The following is a 16421-nucleotide window of genomic DNA, read 5'->3' as shown; positions in this document are numbered from 1 at the left end:
GAATGGCATTGCGCTATTGATTTTAGATGCAACGAAGCCGCTGCACTTTCAACACTTTGGAATCCTCGTACTCGTAAAAAAATAAACAAACAAACAATTATTCGAATCTCGCGCTGTTGCTTGTCAAACCTGCGGCGGCGTTTCAGTGTCGGAGCCATCAATCGTGCAGTGCACCGGGCCGAAAAAAAAGGACGGTCTGCTCCGCGTGCGGGGAAAGGGGAAGGTTTATCCGAAAAAGTACGGCAACGCTGCGTCGGCAGTGTCGGCACGTACTGATAGTCGGAAACATGGCGGCGCTCACGAGACATGCTTTTCTCGGTTGTGCCTTGCTCAGACAATCATCGGTCGTTGTACGCACTACGGTTTGTTAAATAACGCTTTTTAATCTCTCGATCTTTTGCTCTAGACTCGAGCCTGTGACTTATTAATCTCATCTGCTCTGTTGCGTGTTTGCCGACCTAACCTCCAATGCTTAATTAATCTACGACATTGTTGTTGATTGCAGGGCACAGCGATGCAGGAGCGTGGGATCGCAATTAAGTTAAAACACAAAAAGAGGCCTTGTCAGAAGCCTCAGAAGAAGGCTACTATTGAATCCATCATGTCATCCATGCAGACCAAAGGGTGAGTTGGCACGATCTCTCGAACGTCCAATTTCCCGTATGAATTTTCACGCACATTTTTCCGCGTTGACTGCTGGTCGACAGTCGGATTCATCTCGACCAGCGCGCGTCTTAAATTGGACTCGAAGCAATTGGTCGTCAGGCGTACAGTGCAAGCTCGCGCCAGAAAAGCTCGCTTACCGTACTGCTATCGCAGCTGTTCTCTATTTATTCGCTCTCTCTCTCTCGCTCTCTCTTTCTCTCTCGCCCTCTCCATTCTTCCGCCACCACGGGCCTGCCTATTTATCGATTCCTTTGAGCCCGCAATTACCCGCGACTGGCTTTTGATCTGTCGATTCCCGCGTATTTTCGTTCGATATCACAATCAAACCGAGCAAAATTGGATTGTCGTCTATAATTGACACGTTGACGGCGCGTCCCATTACCGATGCTCAATTTCTTTCGGAGCTAGTTGGCGAAAAAGCCATTTGCCCGAATTGCAACGTCAACGATTTGCGAATGCTTTTGCGTAACTGCGAGCGAACGCGCGAGTCGCGAGGATCGGAGACAATTCGTTTGCCGCGGATTTGTTTTTCGTGCCCAGCGGCAGTTATCCTCGCGAAGATTTTGCCGCGACGCCACTATCTGACTGCGCCTTTTCCCACTCTCTCCTTTCGTCATCGCCGGCTACGCTATACGTTGCATTGACGTTACGTACTGCCGACGTAATTCGCGCACGTAAACAAAATGAAACAAAAAGAAAAATGGAAGGAAAAGGCGTCTCTCTCGCATCGCCGTTAAGGAAAGCAAAAAGCAACGTATACCGAATCGTGGTCGCGCGCGAAAGAGAACCCGAACGTGTAATCGTAGAGCGATCGAGTCTGATATTTTGAATGCGTTTTAATTGCGACTTGTTGCTTGTCGCCGCGGCCTCCGCTGCGACGCGATACACCGCGCGGACGAGGAACTCACCGCTGTCTCTTGTTTCGCGCAGCACACGAAAACGCGGACAATCCGTTTTCTCTTGGCGAGCGCGCCGTTGGAGGTGGGAGGGGGCGGGGATCGTTGCTCTGTCTCTCTCTCTCTCTCGCTTTTACGATGGATAATTGTTGGCGCCGTGAACGCGCTTTGCTCGCCTCTGTCGCTCGTGGGTAGCTGGCGCTACACGCCTGGAAAACTCGAGCGCGGTGTCGTTCCGGGATCCCGGCTCGCCTCGGTGACGTCAGCGGATGCTCGGCGCGCGAAAGTCAATCGAGGAGGCAAAGCAGGCAACGACCGCGAGCCAAGCCAACGCAATGGCGAGGCCGCGGCAAGCTCGAGGAGGACGGACGTCGTCGCGAGCGCGCGCGATCCTCCGGGAGGCGAAGCGCGCCCGAAGCTTCGTCGATCCGAAAAGCGAGGCGAGGGAGGCTGCGAAGCGGCCGCAATAAGCCGAGGAACAAGTGGGTGGAGGTGGCACCACCGTATATCCGCGCACGCGGAGCGTGCTTTTGGATCGATCCCGCGTTCCGCAGAGACGCGCGCGCGCGCACGAGAGAGAGAGAGAGAGAGAGAGAGAGAGAGAGAGAGAGAGAGAGAGAGAGAGAGAGAGAGAGAGAGAGAGAGATGTAAATGCTGCGCGCAGAACGTGCCGGACACCTACGTACGGCGCTATTGATTCCGCACGGCTGCTGCCGAGGGCTCCGCGCCGCGGCTGGCCAATTGACGGGCCACGCTCGCGATACGTGCTGTGCGCTCGTTTTTTTTTTTCATCCCTCCCCCCTTTTATTTTCATTTGGAAAAAAGAAAACCATCGAGTGAAAAAATGTATTTATTGATTGCGCGTAAGAGAAATGCGTTCGAGCGTCGTATAGCCAAGAAAAAACAGAGGAGATGAGCGTGCCGATGAATAGGAGATGGATACGCTGTTGACGGTCTATTAAACGCGCAATGACTCTTTCTGCGTGTCGTCGGTCTAAATTTTTCGAAGCGAAATATGGATGTACGGGTACCGCGAGCCAAACGCGATCAATCTCGGAGCATAAGTCCGGCGAATCTAATAATAACGATAATTCAACGCCGCTCGGCATCCTTTTCATAATCAATTTGCTAATAACTCGCGAAGAATCCGCCATCAATTATGGTTCTCCGGACAATATGTCAATGCGCAACGGACATTTACGAGTCTTTGATTAATATGCAAAAAAAACAATCGAATTTTCAGATTCTTGCGGCCCTACAACCCGTACCAACCACCAAAAGATGCGTCCGAGAGGTTAGACAAGATTTGCGAATCCCTGGGCTTGAGCACCAATGACGACACCGTCGTTGACGATTTGCTCATGAGATTCAAACTGTTCGGAACCTGCGCCAATGAATTTCAATACTGCATTCCCAACTCGCAACTCGCTCACATCGAAACCATCGGTGGGTATCCTTTTTCTTTTTGTTTTCTCCAAGTTAATCAGCTTTGCATTACACTCGAGTTGAAATGTATACTGGGCTTGTAGGTCATCTGAGGCAATTTTATCAGACGCCAGTCTTCACGACGACGCCGTACGACGCCCTACAAAACTTGGATCTGCCGCCGAATTTGCACGTTCAAAAAGACTATCACAGGTTTCACCCTGGTAAGTTTTATTGACACGAGTTTACTACTTGCTGAAACTATCTTTGGTGGATGAATGAAATCATCGATTTATAATTATTTGTCAATTCGTAGACACGGACAAAATGTTTGGTGGAAAGACGGCGTTTCCACAAAACGCCACAATCGTTACGGGCCTCAAGTATAAGGACAAGTACAAGGGTCACAAACCGGAAAAGTCATGGCCCGAAAAAGTTTACTCGATATTTGATTAGCTGTAGCTCTGCAGCTCTTCGTTCATGCTTGTTGATGAAATAATCTTATTTATACGATATATACACGTGATAATGTTTAATAAACTAATAAGTTAACATGAATCAATTGTTGCTTTAATTTAAATCGCATTCAAATAAATTATCTGCACTTTTTCGTGATTCCTTTTTTAGGTAAGTGTTTAAAAACCAATATTGCTGCATCGGTTGAGAAAGAACATTTTACTTGCAGTCAATAGAAGCTCATGGAATATTCAAAGTGAAGGTTGTAGGCCAGGATAAAAATAAGCCGAGAAGAAAATCGATAATGAATGCTTGCTATAATGCATTAGTAATATTATGATTTTTTCAGTATATCTATATTTTGTATTCTTCTGACTGATTATATCGAAACAAATTTCAACTTTTGAAGATGAAAGTCAATCTGCAAACTTAACTTTCAAAGCGAATAGTTAAATAATGACAATATGTATGACAAAACGCGTCGGGTGAAAAAAAAAATTGATATTTAAATGATAATGATATAAATTTTCTATCTACTATATTTTTATAAACTTTCAATGTCAAAATAAATACTGTCAAGATACGTTATTTTTTTCCAATTTTCAATTATAAGATCGCAATTTTAATAAGTGCACGTTCCTTCACAATATTTTAACTTCAAGGTTAGGTACAGATCAACTTATTATTCGTTTAGTTTATCGTCGAGTTGGGATACCATTAGCATTTTCTTAAGCAATGAATTTTCAGTAACGCTATACATTTAAAATTTATGTCATTAATTTTTGGTATAATAATTTTCTGATAGCTATCGAATGATGGGTACAAGTCTTCTCGCCGAGGTTTATTCGATTTACCAGGCTTGGCTTATCATGTATAGCACTCATTATAGAGATAACATACCATCTGTACGACCTGAAAAATAATATATTTTTCAGTTTTTTATCGATATCGACGTAGCCATCACAAAAAATTCAATTGATGCAGTTGTTAAATAATAAATAATTTTTTTCGTCGCCTCTACGTAGATAATCCGTAAGATAAAAATGGTTAGTAACTCAGAAAATCGATTTAAATTACAGAGCAGAAGCGCTGTGAACATAGTTTGTTCTTCACGCATATCTACATCCAACAAACCTGCAAAGAAAATCGATAAATGTTTAAATGCATTCAGCGTGACGGAAGTAATTGTATCCACGCATGTTTAATGGTGTCCTTGCTGGAGCTATCGATTCTCTTGCCAGCTTTCAGTCAGTTCTAAACAATCTGCTGACGATCGTGGTCGTGGCGCGCGCTCAAAAGCTTCGAGTAGCTGTGTCGGAAATACTCCAGAGCTCCTATCCGTATTTGAATATTGCATTCGATTATTGATAGATGCCGAGTTGAGGCACAGAAAAGGAATGAAAATGCAATGGCTTCCGTGTCGACGTGTGCTTTACAAGTTACTTACGGTTTGAAGACATTTCACTCATTGTATTGCTGTGCAATTTTTGAAAACTAAAATTTCGAAGTAGCTAAAGGCAGCTACTATTCAATCGAACTTTCATCTACCATCAAGATGAGTAACGAAATTCAGTTGTTATTCTATGAAATGCTTGAAAATAAGCTTTTGAAAATGCAATAAGCCGCGTCGATATGCTTTTCTGTAAGCGTCAATCCGACCAATTTCACATTATACGCATCATCATGGTGTATCTGCTTTTCATCGTACAAGCACAAGGGCACGATTGGACAGAAATTTTGTCGATGAAAATCAAGGAGGAAGTGAAGTCGGCTTTCGTCGTCACGTTTGGTAGTTTGGGCGCAAACGATCGAGCAAGCTTACTGAAAATGATAGACGTTCCTTCCGTGAACTTTGAATCCATCGATGGACAGTCACTGTTCCACGAAAACTATTGGCCATTCAATATATTAACCAGCGAGCAAACGAGATCGGAGAATTTGTTCATGATCTCAAAGAGAACAACTTGCGTCAGCACGCTACTGGCGGAGATGGACGCATCGCTGAGCTTCATCGTCCAGTTGTTCTTCTACTTGCCAAGACCAAAGTCTTTACTTGTATTAGACGACGAAGACGCATCTCTCGATAAGCTGTGTTTGAGACGAATACTCCTACTTGCTTGGCATCACCAATTCCTGAACTTCAGCGTGATAACGGTGAACGGGACCGCCAACATATTCAATTACAATCCATTTTCGAATACGCTGCGGGGAGCTGCGCTCACCAATGAAACTGAAATCTTCCCCGACAAGCTTCAAAACATGCATGGCTGGACTCTGAACTTTCCCCTCGTAGACTGTCCTCCCAGCACTATAGTAAGAAAGCAAAGTGGCTCTCTGAAAATTTCGGGACACGAGTACCCCTACTTTCCGATTTTCGCCAAGGCTCTGAACTTCAAGCTAAACGTGATGGAGGAGCGTTGGGAAGTGAATTCGTGGCACGTAAACCACAATAAAACTGGCTTCGACGACTTGTTCGCGGACGAAACGACAGACGGAATGACGGTGTCTTTCGTGTCGAATGCCAAATCGATTGGGCCCGCGGTGACCCTGGCAAGTACGTTCTTCAGCGTGCGCGTGGTGGTGTTGGTGCCCATAATGCGATACACTTCGGTCGAGTCTCCCTGGGAAATTTACGTCGTGGCCGTGGCCGTGGCCGTGCTCGTGGGCGCCATCCACTTGCTGACGAGATTCACGAGCCTGCCTCGGCCGGAATACGGCATCACGGACATGTACCGGAGCTTCCTGGGCCTGGCGGCTTCCAGCGCCCCCAGCAGCAGGCTCGGCAAACTCAGCCTGGCCAGCATTTTCGTAGTGTCCTTGGTGTGCTCCAGCGGACTGTTCACAAAGCTGACCGACAGCCAATTGGTGAAGAAGGACATCGAGCTGGACAGCTTCGAGCAGATCGAGGCGGCCAATCTCACGCTCTACCTGCCCGTTTACTTCAGACAAGTGGCCGAGCGCATCGAGAACGCGGCCTTTCGGAATCTGCTCGCTCGCAGCGTGACCGTGGCGGAGCCGGCGAGCTGCTTGGCCCGCTTGCAGCACTCGCGCAGCTGCGTCTGCGTCGCCATGTCGGACGTCGCCGAGTACTACATCGCGAGGCAAGGCCCGTCGCCGGCCTTCAAGATATCCAAGCTGACGTTTCACAACCAACTCATGGCCTTCCCCTTCCGCAAGGGCTCGCCTTACGTCGACAGGATCAGCGAGCTGCAGCGGACCCTGGTCGAGGCCGGAATAAGCAAGATCCACAGTCCGCTGTGGGCTTACGAGGTGCCCATCTCCACGGGCGACTCGCGCGGACGCCTCGAGCTGCTGGACGCGAGTCGACTGCTCACGCCGCTCGCCATTGTCGCCGTCAACGGCTTCGCCTTGGCGCTCTTGACCTTTGCCGCCGAGCTGACCTTCCGTCTGCGTCGCCACGGCGAATAGGACCGTCTCCGTTCCAGCGACGCATCGCGCACCACTTCGGAAGCCAATCGAGCGCATATAGAACCGATTCGTTGTACGCGTGTGTTCCAGCGGCGAGCGAAATTCGTGAAACTTTTCGAAAGTGGGCCTGCCATCTCTCGCCGGAGCGAAACTTTCTTGATGGAAGCGTCACGCGCTGAAGTGGAGCACACTCGTCATGTTTTATCTGTTCTCTTTCTCTCTCTTACCGACGCCAAAAAAGTTTTGGCGCAAAGCCGACACTTTGGCACGAGGCAAAGAAAACATCGCGATCGAGCTTTCGGACGGCATCCGCGGGCAGCCGTCGGGTATCGAGCAATCAGCCGGCGCGCGAGAGTCACGGCGAGGAGCCGCACGGGAGGAGACACGTGCGCGCCGGCGTGGTCGATCGAAGCACCGGTAACCCGTGGCGACGGAGGCAGCCGCTCGCCCGCCGTCAGTCGGCGCCTCGCGGTCATGCCGAGAGCAGCCAGCAGCACCGGCCTCATCGCCGCCCGCGTCAAACCCGTGCGCCGGCCCAAGCCCAAGGTAACACCGCTGCCGCGCCGCCGACGTTTAACGTCAAGGCTGCGGACGCGCCAACTCGAGGGCGTCGTAGCATAACGATCGCGCGCACTGCGATCGCGATGTTTCCGTCGCAAGCGCGCCCGCTGGAAAGGGAGGCGGGAAAGCCCTCTAGGGGAAATTACATTGGCGCGATTCTCCCTCGCCGTGAGAGCTTCGCTTTGAAAGCGCTGCATTGTTGCTCGGGAAGCCTTTTCCTCCCACCGACGCAATTTAGCTTCGCGTCTTTGCTGGCCTGCACCGCACGTGAAATGCCGAGAGCGCGTATTCAAGACGGTGCAATCGCGAAGCTACGACTGCGAGTTCACGATACCGAGATGTCGGCTTTTCAAGCAAGTAGTTGGCGTTACCTCGCTGCAAGTTACGCCGCGCATCCGTGAAAGCCGGCGGATGCGTTATCTTTGTCCGGAGCTCGCGAGTACCAATCGCGTACTGCATTCGTCGTCCAAAACGAGTCCAGCACCGGAGAGCCAGCTGGGAAAAACGCGAAAGCCATAACCCGAGACGTAGGCGCAGAAACTGGAGCTGATGGGGCCAGCGGTACGAGCGCCGTTCGGCCCGCGGCCCTCCGCCAGGCCGTCCCTGCGCCGGCACGATGGCTGCGCGGCGCGGCGCCATCACCCGGCCGACGGCGAGGCCGCGTGGACGGCACGCCGCGCCGACGGGCGCCCGCCGAGCGCGGGCCGCGCCCCGGAGCCGTCGGCGGAGGCGGACGGCGCCGAGCTCGTGCCCGAGGAGCTGTTCCGGCGCTACACGGAGACGGACTCGCGGCCGGCCAGCCCCCGCAGCCCCGAGCCAGCGCAGGCCGAGCGCGAGAGGACCCAGCTGGTGCTGGACCTGCGCGCCAGCCCGCGCGAGGTCCAGGTGGGCCCGCGGCGCGGCCGCGCGCCTGCCGACCCCACCGCCGCCGCCAGCCCCCAGCCAGCCGAGGCGCTCAGCTGGCGCGGCCCCGCGCCGGAGCCGCCCACGGGCCGCCGCGCCCCGCGCGCGTCGCCGCCCCACCGTTCGGCCGCCTCGACGGCGCGCTCGCCGCCCGCCGACGACGGGCCCCCCGGCCCGGCCGGCGACGCCGCGCGGGACTGCGCGCCCGAGGCGGCCGGGCAGCCGGCAATGCGCCGCCGCGGCCGGCTGCGGCGCGGCAAGCGCAAGTGCCGGCGCGCCTCCATCTACGGCCAACCGACCGAGGTGCGCGAGCCGCCCGAGCCGTCCGAGACCCAGGTGTCGCAAACCGACGGGGCCGGCCGGCGCGCGCCGTAAGTCCGCCCGCGGCCGGTCGCCCGCCGCGCAGGCACTGACCTTCCGCTCGCCCGCAGCCCCTGCCCGAGAGCCGAGGAGACCGGCGGCCGGGCCACGCCGGACGGGACCAGTCTGCCGAGCGTGGGCCGCGAGCTGCCACCGAGCTTCCTGCCCCGGGAGGCGATCAGGGCGCTCAGTCGGCGGCTGGACCGCGAGCTCGTCGAGTGCGAGTTCAACGCTAAGGTGACGATCAGCGCCGTGCTGGCAAGGCCGCCGCGCTTATCGGCTGGCGCCTTCCGCAGAGGCGGTTCGCTTTGGAGGAGGCGCTGCGGGTCGTCAGCGAGATGCAGCCGCCGCCGGCCAGGGCGCCGCGAGTGGCCGCGCTGCCCACCTGCCACGAGGTGCCCCGGCTGTTCTACAGGCAGAGCGCCAGGTTCGAGCTGCTGGACGGCCAGTCGCTCGTGGGTAGGTGCCCCACCGCCCGGTCGACACAGGCCAGAGCCCGGTCAGATGCAGTCTCGTTACCCGCGCGCAGGTCTCCGGCCGCTGGACTACCTTGCCCGCCACGCCCACGTCAGCGACGCGCGCAAGGCCGTGTTCTTGCGCGCCTTCAACAAGTTCCGCGAGGACGAGGCCGAGGGCCCGCGCCACATGCTCGCCGACTGCTTGCGGGAGGCGCTGCGCGAGGTGATGGGCCGACCGCTGACGGACCGCGAGTTCGAGGGCCTCCAGCGCGGCCTGGGCCCCACCGGCGACCGGCTGCACTTCCGTGCCTGGTGCGGCCTCTGCGCGTTCGCGGAGCGCGTCGTGCCGGAGCTGCCGCCGCGGGACCGGGATCCCGCCTCCTGGCTCGAGAGGGCCGACTTCGAGATGCTGGAGAAGAGGCTGAGGAGCGTCAAGGTGGACGCCAGACTGGCGGACATGCTGAGGCTCATCAGGGACCGCTAGGCCCCGCTCACGGTCAGTGCACGCCGTTCGATCGTGTCTACATTTTTAACGAGCGTCTTTACATTCGCAGCTCATTCACGGGGGATATTATTCCTCGCGACTCCGTGACCTGTACATAGCGAATTGCTCTCGGGCGCTGATTTCTTTTGAAAATTTCGCGACGTTTCGAGGTCCGCGCGCAACGCTGCACGTCCCACCGTAAGAGTCGCGCATCCGACAGGTCGCGCATTGAGAATCAACGAAAACGATCGAAACGAAACGAAAACCAAAATAAAAAAATGAAGCGCTACCGCCGCGCCAATATTTACACGAGTTCACGCGATCAGCGACGAGCTGGACTTGGACACCTTCGAAAAGAAGGATGGCCAACGCGCCGACCAGCGCGATCTTCTGAGCCGCAGCGCAAATCGGTTGCGCGCGTCAGCATTCTCTCCGACGCGCTTTCGTGGGTCGGTTCGACGAGATCCGGAGTGGAAATGGCGAAGGGCCTACTTTCCTTTCGCAAGGGGTTTGTCGTGCATCGACGAGATACGAACACATCCTTCAGCGCAGGATCGTCGAAGCTGGCTGGCAGCTGCCCGGAATCAGCGTTCCGCTGTGGCACCCCGACATGAGCAACATCCTCGACGAACGTTCCTCAATGTGGAACCATCAGTGCATACAATTGGCAATGGTCACCGTCATATGCCGTTCTACTTTTGTCTTCGTCACAGGGATTTGCGGTGGCTTCGGTACGAAGACGAGGCTCGCTGCTTGCTCTCGCGCCAGTGGTTTTTTGATTAACTGTCTAATCTACTCCGAAATTCACTAAATCTATACACACACGTACATCAGCCTATATACATTGATCGATGTATTAGAAGTCTATGTTACTGGTTTCCTCGTCGATTTTCGTTGAAAATATCCGATGCTCACTAAAAAATTCCACAGTGACAAAGTTCATAGAGCTAGCGGTTAGCGATTAATGGAGTTCCTAATTATTGTTGATATTTCTATTTTCACATTAACGATTTGTTCAAGAAATTCATTTTAAATTACACTTTCTCAATATTGACTTGTGTAACCTGCGCGCCATTCTATGCAAATATTTTCAGTTTGGTATTATCCGTATTTTTAAACGGCTCATAGAGCAGTTTGTATATTTTTTAAAATTCTCAAACTTTAATTTACTCAAACAATAAGCTTTGAATTAACTCAATGTGCAGTTACATCGTCAACTTATGATTACGCAATATCACAGATTACCAAAACTAAATTGTACCATTGTTTTGTAACAGTATGCATGCATAATTTGATCTGTCCTACGTCTAAAATAAATTTTTCTGTCGAAACAATGTTATCGTATTTCACACAAATCTAATACATTTTAAACTGGGTTTACAAAGTTTTTCTTCACACTTTTATAAGTTTAAAATTTCGAGCGTTACAGCTAAATGTTACATTGAAGCGAGTTCTAGAAGTAAAAAAATCAAGTAAGCCTTTAGTTACAATTAGACGAAAATATGCATTACTGAAACAATATTGCTTTCAGAGTGAATAGAAATTAGATTGAAATAAAGTTTCCAATGTACATAAGCTTTTACCCTTCCATTTTATCAAAAAATATTAATATCAAAAAGTTTTCATTCAAGAATTCAGCTTGATCAATAAAAGTTGTAAGCTCGATTCGGTGGATGTACATTTTTTATGACCTATCCTGCTTTTTAGATCCGAATTACATTTTCAATACAGTCGATCCTTCATATTTTCAACGCAAGGAGAGATAAATTACAAATTAATAAAATCAGAATAGATTTTTCAAAAATTTATTTATAAAATGTTCAACTAAATAATTTAACACCGTTATGACTATCAGAGTTGTTCCAATTCAGAGTATTTTACCATAGTAAATAATATCTATCTTCAATAATGTTCAACACTGAAGGAATCAACGGAAAAGCGTTTGTTTACAAAATACCCCTTGACAATTCACATCGTCGCGCAGGTCAATTATAAAATTTATACTTGTTTCATTGTTCATTTATGTGTGTTTTTTCTCATATACTTTACGAATACAGAAAAATCGATGAACTCAACCGACATAATAGTGTCTTTTTTGTTTGTTTTGCTTTGATATCATACAATTTCATATAATTGTATAGAACGATCGACAGCGGTGAAAAATAATGATTACCCTTTCTCTTTCTCGAGACGAAATTGACTTATCAGTTCGCAAGCCTCTATAAAAAATGAAAAGGTATCGCTTCGAAAAAAAATTAAAAATAATCCGTTTTCGCGCGCGTAATTTGACAAAGGCAGCCGTAATCGCGTCTAAAACATACTCCTCTCCGGCGAAGAGTGAGAGAAAGAGAGAAGGATTTCAACGAGGGCTAATTTGAAAATTAACGAGAGGACGAGTTACTATACATACATTCACAATAAGCGCGCCACAGTCGTAGATCGGCAACTTGCAAATTTTACATGATTCTTGTACTAAGCCACCTGGGCTCAGCTAATATTTTTTTCATCTGTTTCGTACATCGCATTTTAGATATAATAATAATAATAATAATAATAATAATAATAATAATAATAATAATAATAATAATAATAATAATAATAATAATAATAATAATAATAGTAATTATAACATCTATATATAACTTCAAATAATTCGCATTTGTCCCTCTACGGTTGTCTTTGTTTAATCATGTGCTTTTTAAATATATTTTTCCTCACATAATGTGGCTTATGTTTGTTCATCATGTTGTTTTTCTTAATAAGATACAATTGCCATAAATAATTCTTCATACATCTGTTCAGTTCCCGTCACTCGCGTGACGTGTCATATTTGTTTCTTATTTTGTTTTCTTAAATAATCATCGCCGTGGGTTTGAGTCATCGTATGTATATACACGCGAAAATCCGATCGGCGAGACATATACATTAGTGTTTGGATTCGATAGTTTATACAATTACGTTAAATATAAATATCTTTGCACGTGTCATGTGAGGAACGAACAAAGAGAAAATGACTTACTTTTTTTAGTTTGCTTTCAGAAAGAGAGAGGGGGGGGGAGTAAGAGAGAGAGAGAGAGAGAGACAAAAATCAGCAATAGAGAGACATAGTAAACGTCGCGTTACAAAAATTTCGTTTTTTCAATTTTATAACAATACAAATACAAGAGTCTTTAATAAAAATTTGTTTTTCGTCGTGACGAACGTCGTAACCAAAAATCAATCATTGCCAGTTGCTGAATGAGTTGTATATAGTTGTTGAAAATTTTTGCAATAATTGCTTCATTGACTATGAGAATTCGCGACATTATTCTTTCTCGGTTCTTCCTACTTAAAAAAATGTTTTATTTTATTTATTTATTCATTAATATACATACTTATTTTGTTTGCTCAATAAAAAAGTACTTAAGTATCTCGGTAATAATTAAGAGGACATCCGAGGACGAAATGAAGAGTAAGTTTTGACAAATAAGAAACGAAATAAAACTTCGTCGTGCGAGTACTCAGTTTCGATGAAAGCTAAAAAAAAAATGAAAAAAGCTCAGAAGCTCGCACACATGCTTTTTTATTTAACATCGAAAAATTTGTACTTGATGAAACGAGAGTCAGTCGCGTGTATACAGGTAAATTAACGAACAATTGACTCGCAACTACATTACATAAATAAAAAAATCCATCCTCGCGTTCGTACGAGAATATATAAAATTTAAAAGACTCTATACACGCAGTATGTAATAAAAATTGCACGATGCGTCCTCGAATACTGCAAAGCATTTGTAGAAAAATATAGAACAGAAAATAATAGAATCACAAAAGCGCACATAGTGAGTCAAAATAAGAAACGGAGTACTCGTAGAAGAATGTAAATCAGTGTAAAGAAAGAGAGAGAAAGAGAGAACGAATCCTCGCTCGCGCGCGGGCAGTGAGTAGGCGATGTTTTTTTCTTTTTAATTTTAAATTTTCTAGTCGATTGTTGTTGGCCACTAGTTGCCGTTGGTCGAGCGCTGCGTCGCCGCTGCCGCTGATGATGAAATAACGCTATCGCCTACCGTCCCGTAGATTTTGCCAGCTTTGCGTGCCATGTTGCCAAGCATCTCCATCGACGACTTGTGCGCCGAACGTAACGAAATCGCCCATTCTTTCAGGCTTATCTCGTCCTGCAAACCAACAAACAATCATCGTAATTGTTTTCAAAATGGCAATAACGCATTTAACGACCGTTCTACTATATTTTAACGCGATGGATAATGCTCTCTCCTCTTTCATAGCTTATTCATAAATGACCTATTTACCTCAGCTGAATAATGCAAATATTGATTTTCTTTTCGAAAGAAGAATTGCTTTCAAATAATAAATAGTTTCGAGCGTGAATAAACATGTCATTTTTTTCCAAGAAAGCGAATTAAGAAATGACCCTGCTATGTCTAAAACAATCAATGTTCATACTGCGAGGTGTTGGAAAAATTGATAAAATTGACAGCTCATGGTTAAGGACGTATTGAGAATTGAAAGGTTCGTTATCCTGGCTATATCGCTCAGCGAGAAGCTGCTGAAAAATTCAAACGTCCGACTGAATCTTGATAGCTTCTACTTGCATTGTTGAGTGCCTCGTCTCGGACTTGTTTTTATCCGTTTGAGCAGATTCGTAGCGAAGAGCACGTTCCAGAAATATCAGACAGAGATATGACTTACGGGATTGGTTAATATAATTTTGGTATCTCTCGTTCGGATGATAATGCACTGCTCGTTCTTAACGTGCTGCAAGTCGCCACTGACTTCCTCCACCTGGAAAGCATAATTTGTCGTGTTATCTTGTTGCGAGTGAGAGTCAATTGGAGCGGCGCCTCTTTGAAAGCCCGCAAAGCGTACCTGGTCGAAGAAGACAAGCTCGGGCTTGGTGGTGGACTCGGGATGAAGCTCTAATCGATTCGGATAGAGCTTGGCGTATCGAGTTTGCCATGCGCTTGCGAACGGGCCGCCAAGTTTCTTAATGTAGCCGTGTAGTATACAGTCTGAGCCTGCGCACACACGGGCAAAACCAATTAGGCACGGATAAGCGAACTTGCTAATTGACGCGACACTTGGCCCGACAAGTTTTACCTTTCTCGTCGGCCTCGAATTTCAATTTCTTGGCTTTCTTCTTGATCTCGAGCTGCAACACACAACATCGGACGGGCGTTTGATTGGGCTTCGAGCCTGACAATCGCGACGGTCTCGTACCTTGTCAGCCTCGCTGTTGATGGTCTCGAACACGGTCTCCGCGACCTCGGCCTGCCATCTCTCGGAGATGACCAGCGGGAAGTTCTTGTAGAGGTCCTGATCGGCCTCGGTGAGCTTGATGCCCTTGGTGTCCTCCTCGTCGAAGGAGCCGATGTCGAAGGCGTCGGCCGCGTTCACCTCGCCCCTCGGCGGTATCAGCGGCGGCGTGTATTTCTGCAGGTAGACCTGCTGCCAGTCGATGCCGGCGAAGAACGCGTGCTCCTTGAGCTCGTCGGCGCCGGAGCCGCGGCAGCCCAGCCTCTGATTCACGTCGCGCTGCAGCAGTCCCTCCAGCAGCGACTTGAGCTCGCGCGAGAACGACTCCGGCAGATCCACGTTCTGCGTGCCAGACAGAGAGAGAGAGAGAGGGAAAGAGAGAGAGACAGAAATGAAGCTGACTGCGCTGCGAGCAGCTGGGGGAGGGGGGGGGCGCAGATCCAGTCGGAGAGCACGTCACGAGTCGCGACTCTGCGGCGAGGGTGGGCGCGAGGCGGCTTTCGTCGAGGTCATCGAGTTTCGGGCGCGGCGCGGACAGGTGCGGGGGCGGCTCAACACGCGGTTCGCGGGCGGAATCTGAACGCGAGAGCGCGGCGAGCCGTCGGTCGCGCGGGCGCTCCCCCCGAGACTGCGGAGCGAGCCGCCGGCCGCCGGCCGAGGGCCGGGGCGGGGGTGGGGCCGCGTGCGCGCACCTACCGTGGTGAGAGTCATGCGATCGATCTCGTGCTTGTCCTTGGTCTTGTGCTGTCGAAAGGGGCTGTGGCCCTTGAGCAGCTTGAACAGCATGCAGCCGAAGGAGAACCAATCGGCGCTCGAGTCGTAGGCGGTGCCCTTGGACAGCACCTCGGGCGCCATGTAGCCGTGCGTGCCGCTGCAAGCAATCCGGCCGTGTCACAGCCGCGCCTGCCCCTCTCCACCGACGCGCGGCCATACTCACACGCTGGCGTGCGGCTTCTTCTTGGAGAAGTCGCAGGCTAGCCCGAGGTCCGATATCCTGACGTGGCCGTGCTCGTCGAGCAGGATGTTCGCCGGCTTGAGGTCCCGATAGACGATGAACCGGCGGTGCATGTGCTCGAGGCCGAGTATCACCTCGGCCGCGTAGAACTTCATCTCGGGCTCGTTGAACACACCGTGCTGGCTGAGGTGGTAGTGCAGGTCGCCGCCGTTCATCAGGTCGAGGATGAAGCACAGCTTGTCGGGCGTGTGGAAGGCGTAGGTCATGCACACGATGAACGGGCAGTCGACCTGCTTGGCGTCGGCAACAGGGTGAGCGGCGGTCGACGAGGCGGAGCGGGGCGCGGCGACAGCCGCCACTTACCCCGGTGCTGACCAGCGACAGCATTATCCTCTCGTTGAGCGCCAGGGTCTCGCCCTGCTTCATCTTGATGCGCTTCTTGTCCAGGCACTTCATCGCGTACATCTTGCCGGTGTCGGCCTTGCGGCAGCCGTACACCTCGCCGAAGCCGCCGCGGCCGATTATCCGGTGTACGCTGAAGTCGTTCATCGTCAGCTGCAAAGCGAGCGGCGCGG

General features: G+C 50.0%; 4 protein-coding genes across 6 annotated transcripts in view; 3 read left to right on the top strand and 1 right to left on the bottom strand.

The window, feature by feature from the left end:
* The first annotated feature begins 249 nt into the window (after positions 1–249).
* On the top strand, positions 250–3545 carry LOC131665213 (uncharacterized). Of its 2 annotated transcripts, none has more exons than XM_058936963.1 (5): positions 250–350; positions 506–624; positions 2806–3008; positions 3092–3211; positions 3304–3545. In XM_058936963.1, the coding sequence occupies exons 1-5, from the start codon at positions 288–290 to the stop codon at positions 3441–3443; spliced, it is 645 nt and encodes a 214-aa protein (XP_058792946.1). In that variant the 5' UTR covers positions 250–287; the 3' UTR covers positions 3444–3545. The 2 variants fall into 2 exon arrangements, with proteins under 2 accessions (XP_058792946.1, XP_058792937.1); XM_058936954.1 differs by having other exon boundaries at positions 269–362.
* A 1277-nt stretch (positions 3546–4822) lies between these two features.
* Positions 4823–6889, top strand: LOC131666474 (uncharacterized). Its single transcript, XM_058939163.1, has one exon. The coding sequence runs from the start codon at positions 5076–5078 to the stop codon at positions 6870–6872; it is 1797 nt and encodes a 598-aa protein (XP_058795146.1). The 5' UTR covers positions 4823–5075; the 3' UTR covers positions 6873–6889.
* A 142-nt stretch (positions 6890–7031) lies between these two features.
* Positions 7032–11429, top strand: LOC131666467 (fibrous sheath CABYR-binding protein). The gene is made up of 5 exons (XM_058939150.1): positions 7032–7418; positions 7965–8707; positions 8768–8933; positions 8993–9155; positions 9226–11429. The coding sequence occupies exons 1-5, from the start codon at positions 7032–7034 to the stop codon at positions 9636–9638; spliced, it is 1872 nt and encodes a 623-aa protein (XP_058795133.1). The 3' UTR covers positions 9639–11429.
* A 9-nt stretch (positions 11430–11438) lies between these two features.
* The window catches only part of LOC131666460 (G protein-coupled receptor kinase 1), a 29287-nt gene continuing 24304 nt past the window's right edge, over positions 11439–16421 (bottom strand). For both annotated transcript variants that reach the window (XM_058939131.1, XM_058939140.1), the window contains 8 exons: positions 16210–16401; positions 15829–16136; positions 15588–15762; positions 14856–15233; positions 14736–14787; positions 14505–14653; positions 14328–14420; positions 11439–13792 (listed from right to left, as the gene is read on the bottom strand). In XM_058939131.1, the coding sequence (XP_058795114.1) occupies positions 13619–13792; positions 14328–14420; positions 14505–14653; positions 14736–14787; positions 14856–15233; positions 15588–15762; positions 15829–16136; positions 16210–16401 (1521 nt within the window). In that variant the 3' untranslated portion in view covers positions 11439–13618. The remainder of the gene's footprint in view (positions 13793–14327; positions 14421–14504; positions 14654–14735; positions 14788–14855; positions 15234–15587; positions 15763–15828; positions 16137–16209; positions 16402–16421) is intronic.

Source organism: Phymastichus coffea, unplaced genomic scaffold (assembly GCF_024137745.1).
Source record: "Phymastichus coffea isolate CEN01 unplaced genomic scaffold, Cenicafe_Pcof_1.1 PCOF00003, whole genome shotgun sequence".
Lineage (NCBI taxonomy): Eukaryota > Metazoa > Arthropoda > Insecta > Hymenoptera > Eulophidae > Phymastichus > Phymastichus coffea.
This window is presented reverse-complemented; position numbering and strand designations above follow the sequence as displayed.

What these genes read in the sequence shown, in the direction of transcription:
- LOC131665213 (XM_058936954.1), top strand. Translation starts at nt 288, where the DNA reads ATGGCGGCGCTCACGAGACATGCTTTTCTCGGTTGTGCCTTGCTCAGA. An exon ending in CGGTCGTTGTACGCACTACG is followed by an intron (nt 363 to 505) that starts GTTTGTTAAATA and finishes TGTTGATTGCAG; the next exon opens with GGCACAGCGATGCAGGAGCG. An exon ending in CGCTCACATCGAAACCATCG is followed by an intron (nt 3,009 to 3,091) that starts GTGGGTATCCTT and finishes CTGGGCTTGTAG; the next exon opens with GTCATCTGAGGCAATTTTAT.
- LOC131666474 (XM_058939163.1), top strand. Translation starts at nt 5,076, where the DNA reads ATGCTTTTCTGTAAGCGTCAATCCGACCAATTTCACATTATACGCATC.
- LOC131666467 (XM_058939150.1), top strand. Translation starts at nt 7,032, where the DNA reads ATGGAAGCGTCACGCGCTGAAGTGGAGCACACTCGTCATGTTTTATCT. An exon ending in GGGGCCGGCCGGCGCGCGCC is followed by an intron (nt 8,708 to 8,767) that starts GTAAGTCCGCCC and finishes GCTCGCCCGCAG; the next exon opens with CCCCTGCCCGAGAGCCGAGG. An exon ending in GGACGGCCAGTCGCTCGTGG is followed by an intron (nt 9,156 to 9,225) that starts GTAGGTGCCCCA and finishes ACCCGCGCGCAG; the next exon opens with GTCTCCGGCCGCTGGACTAC.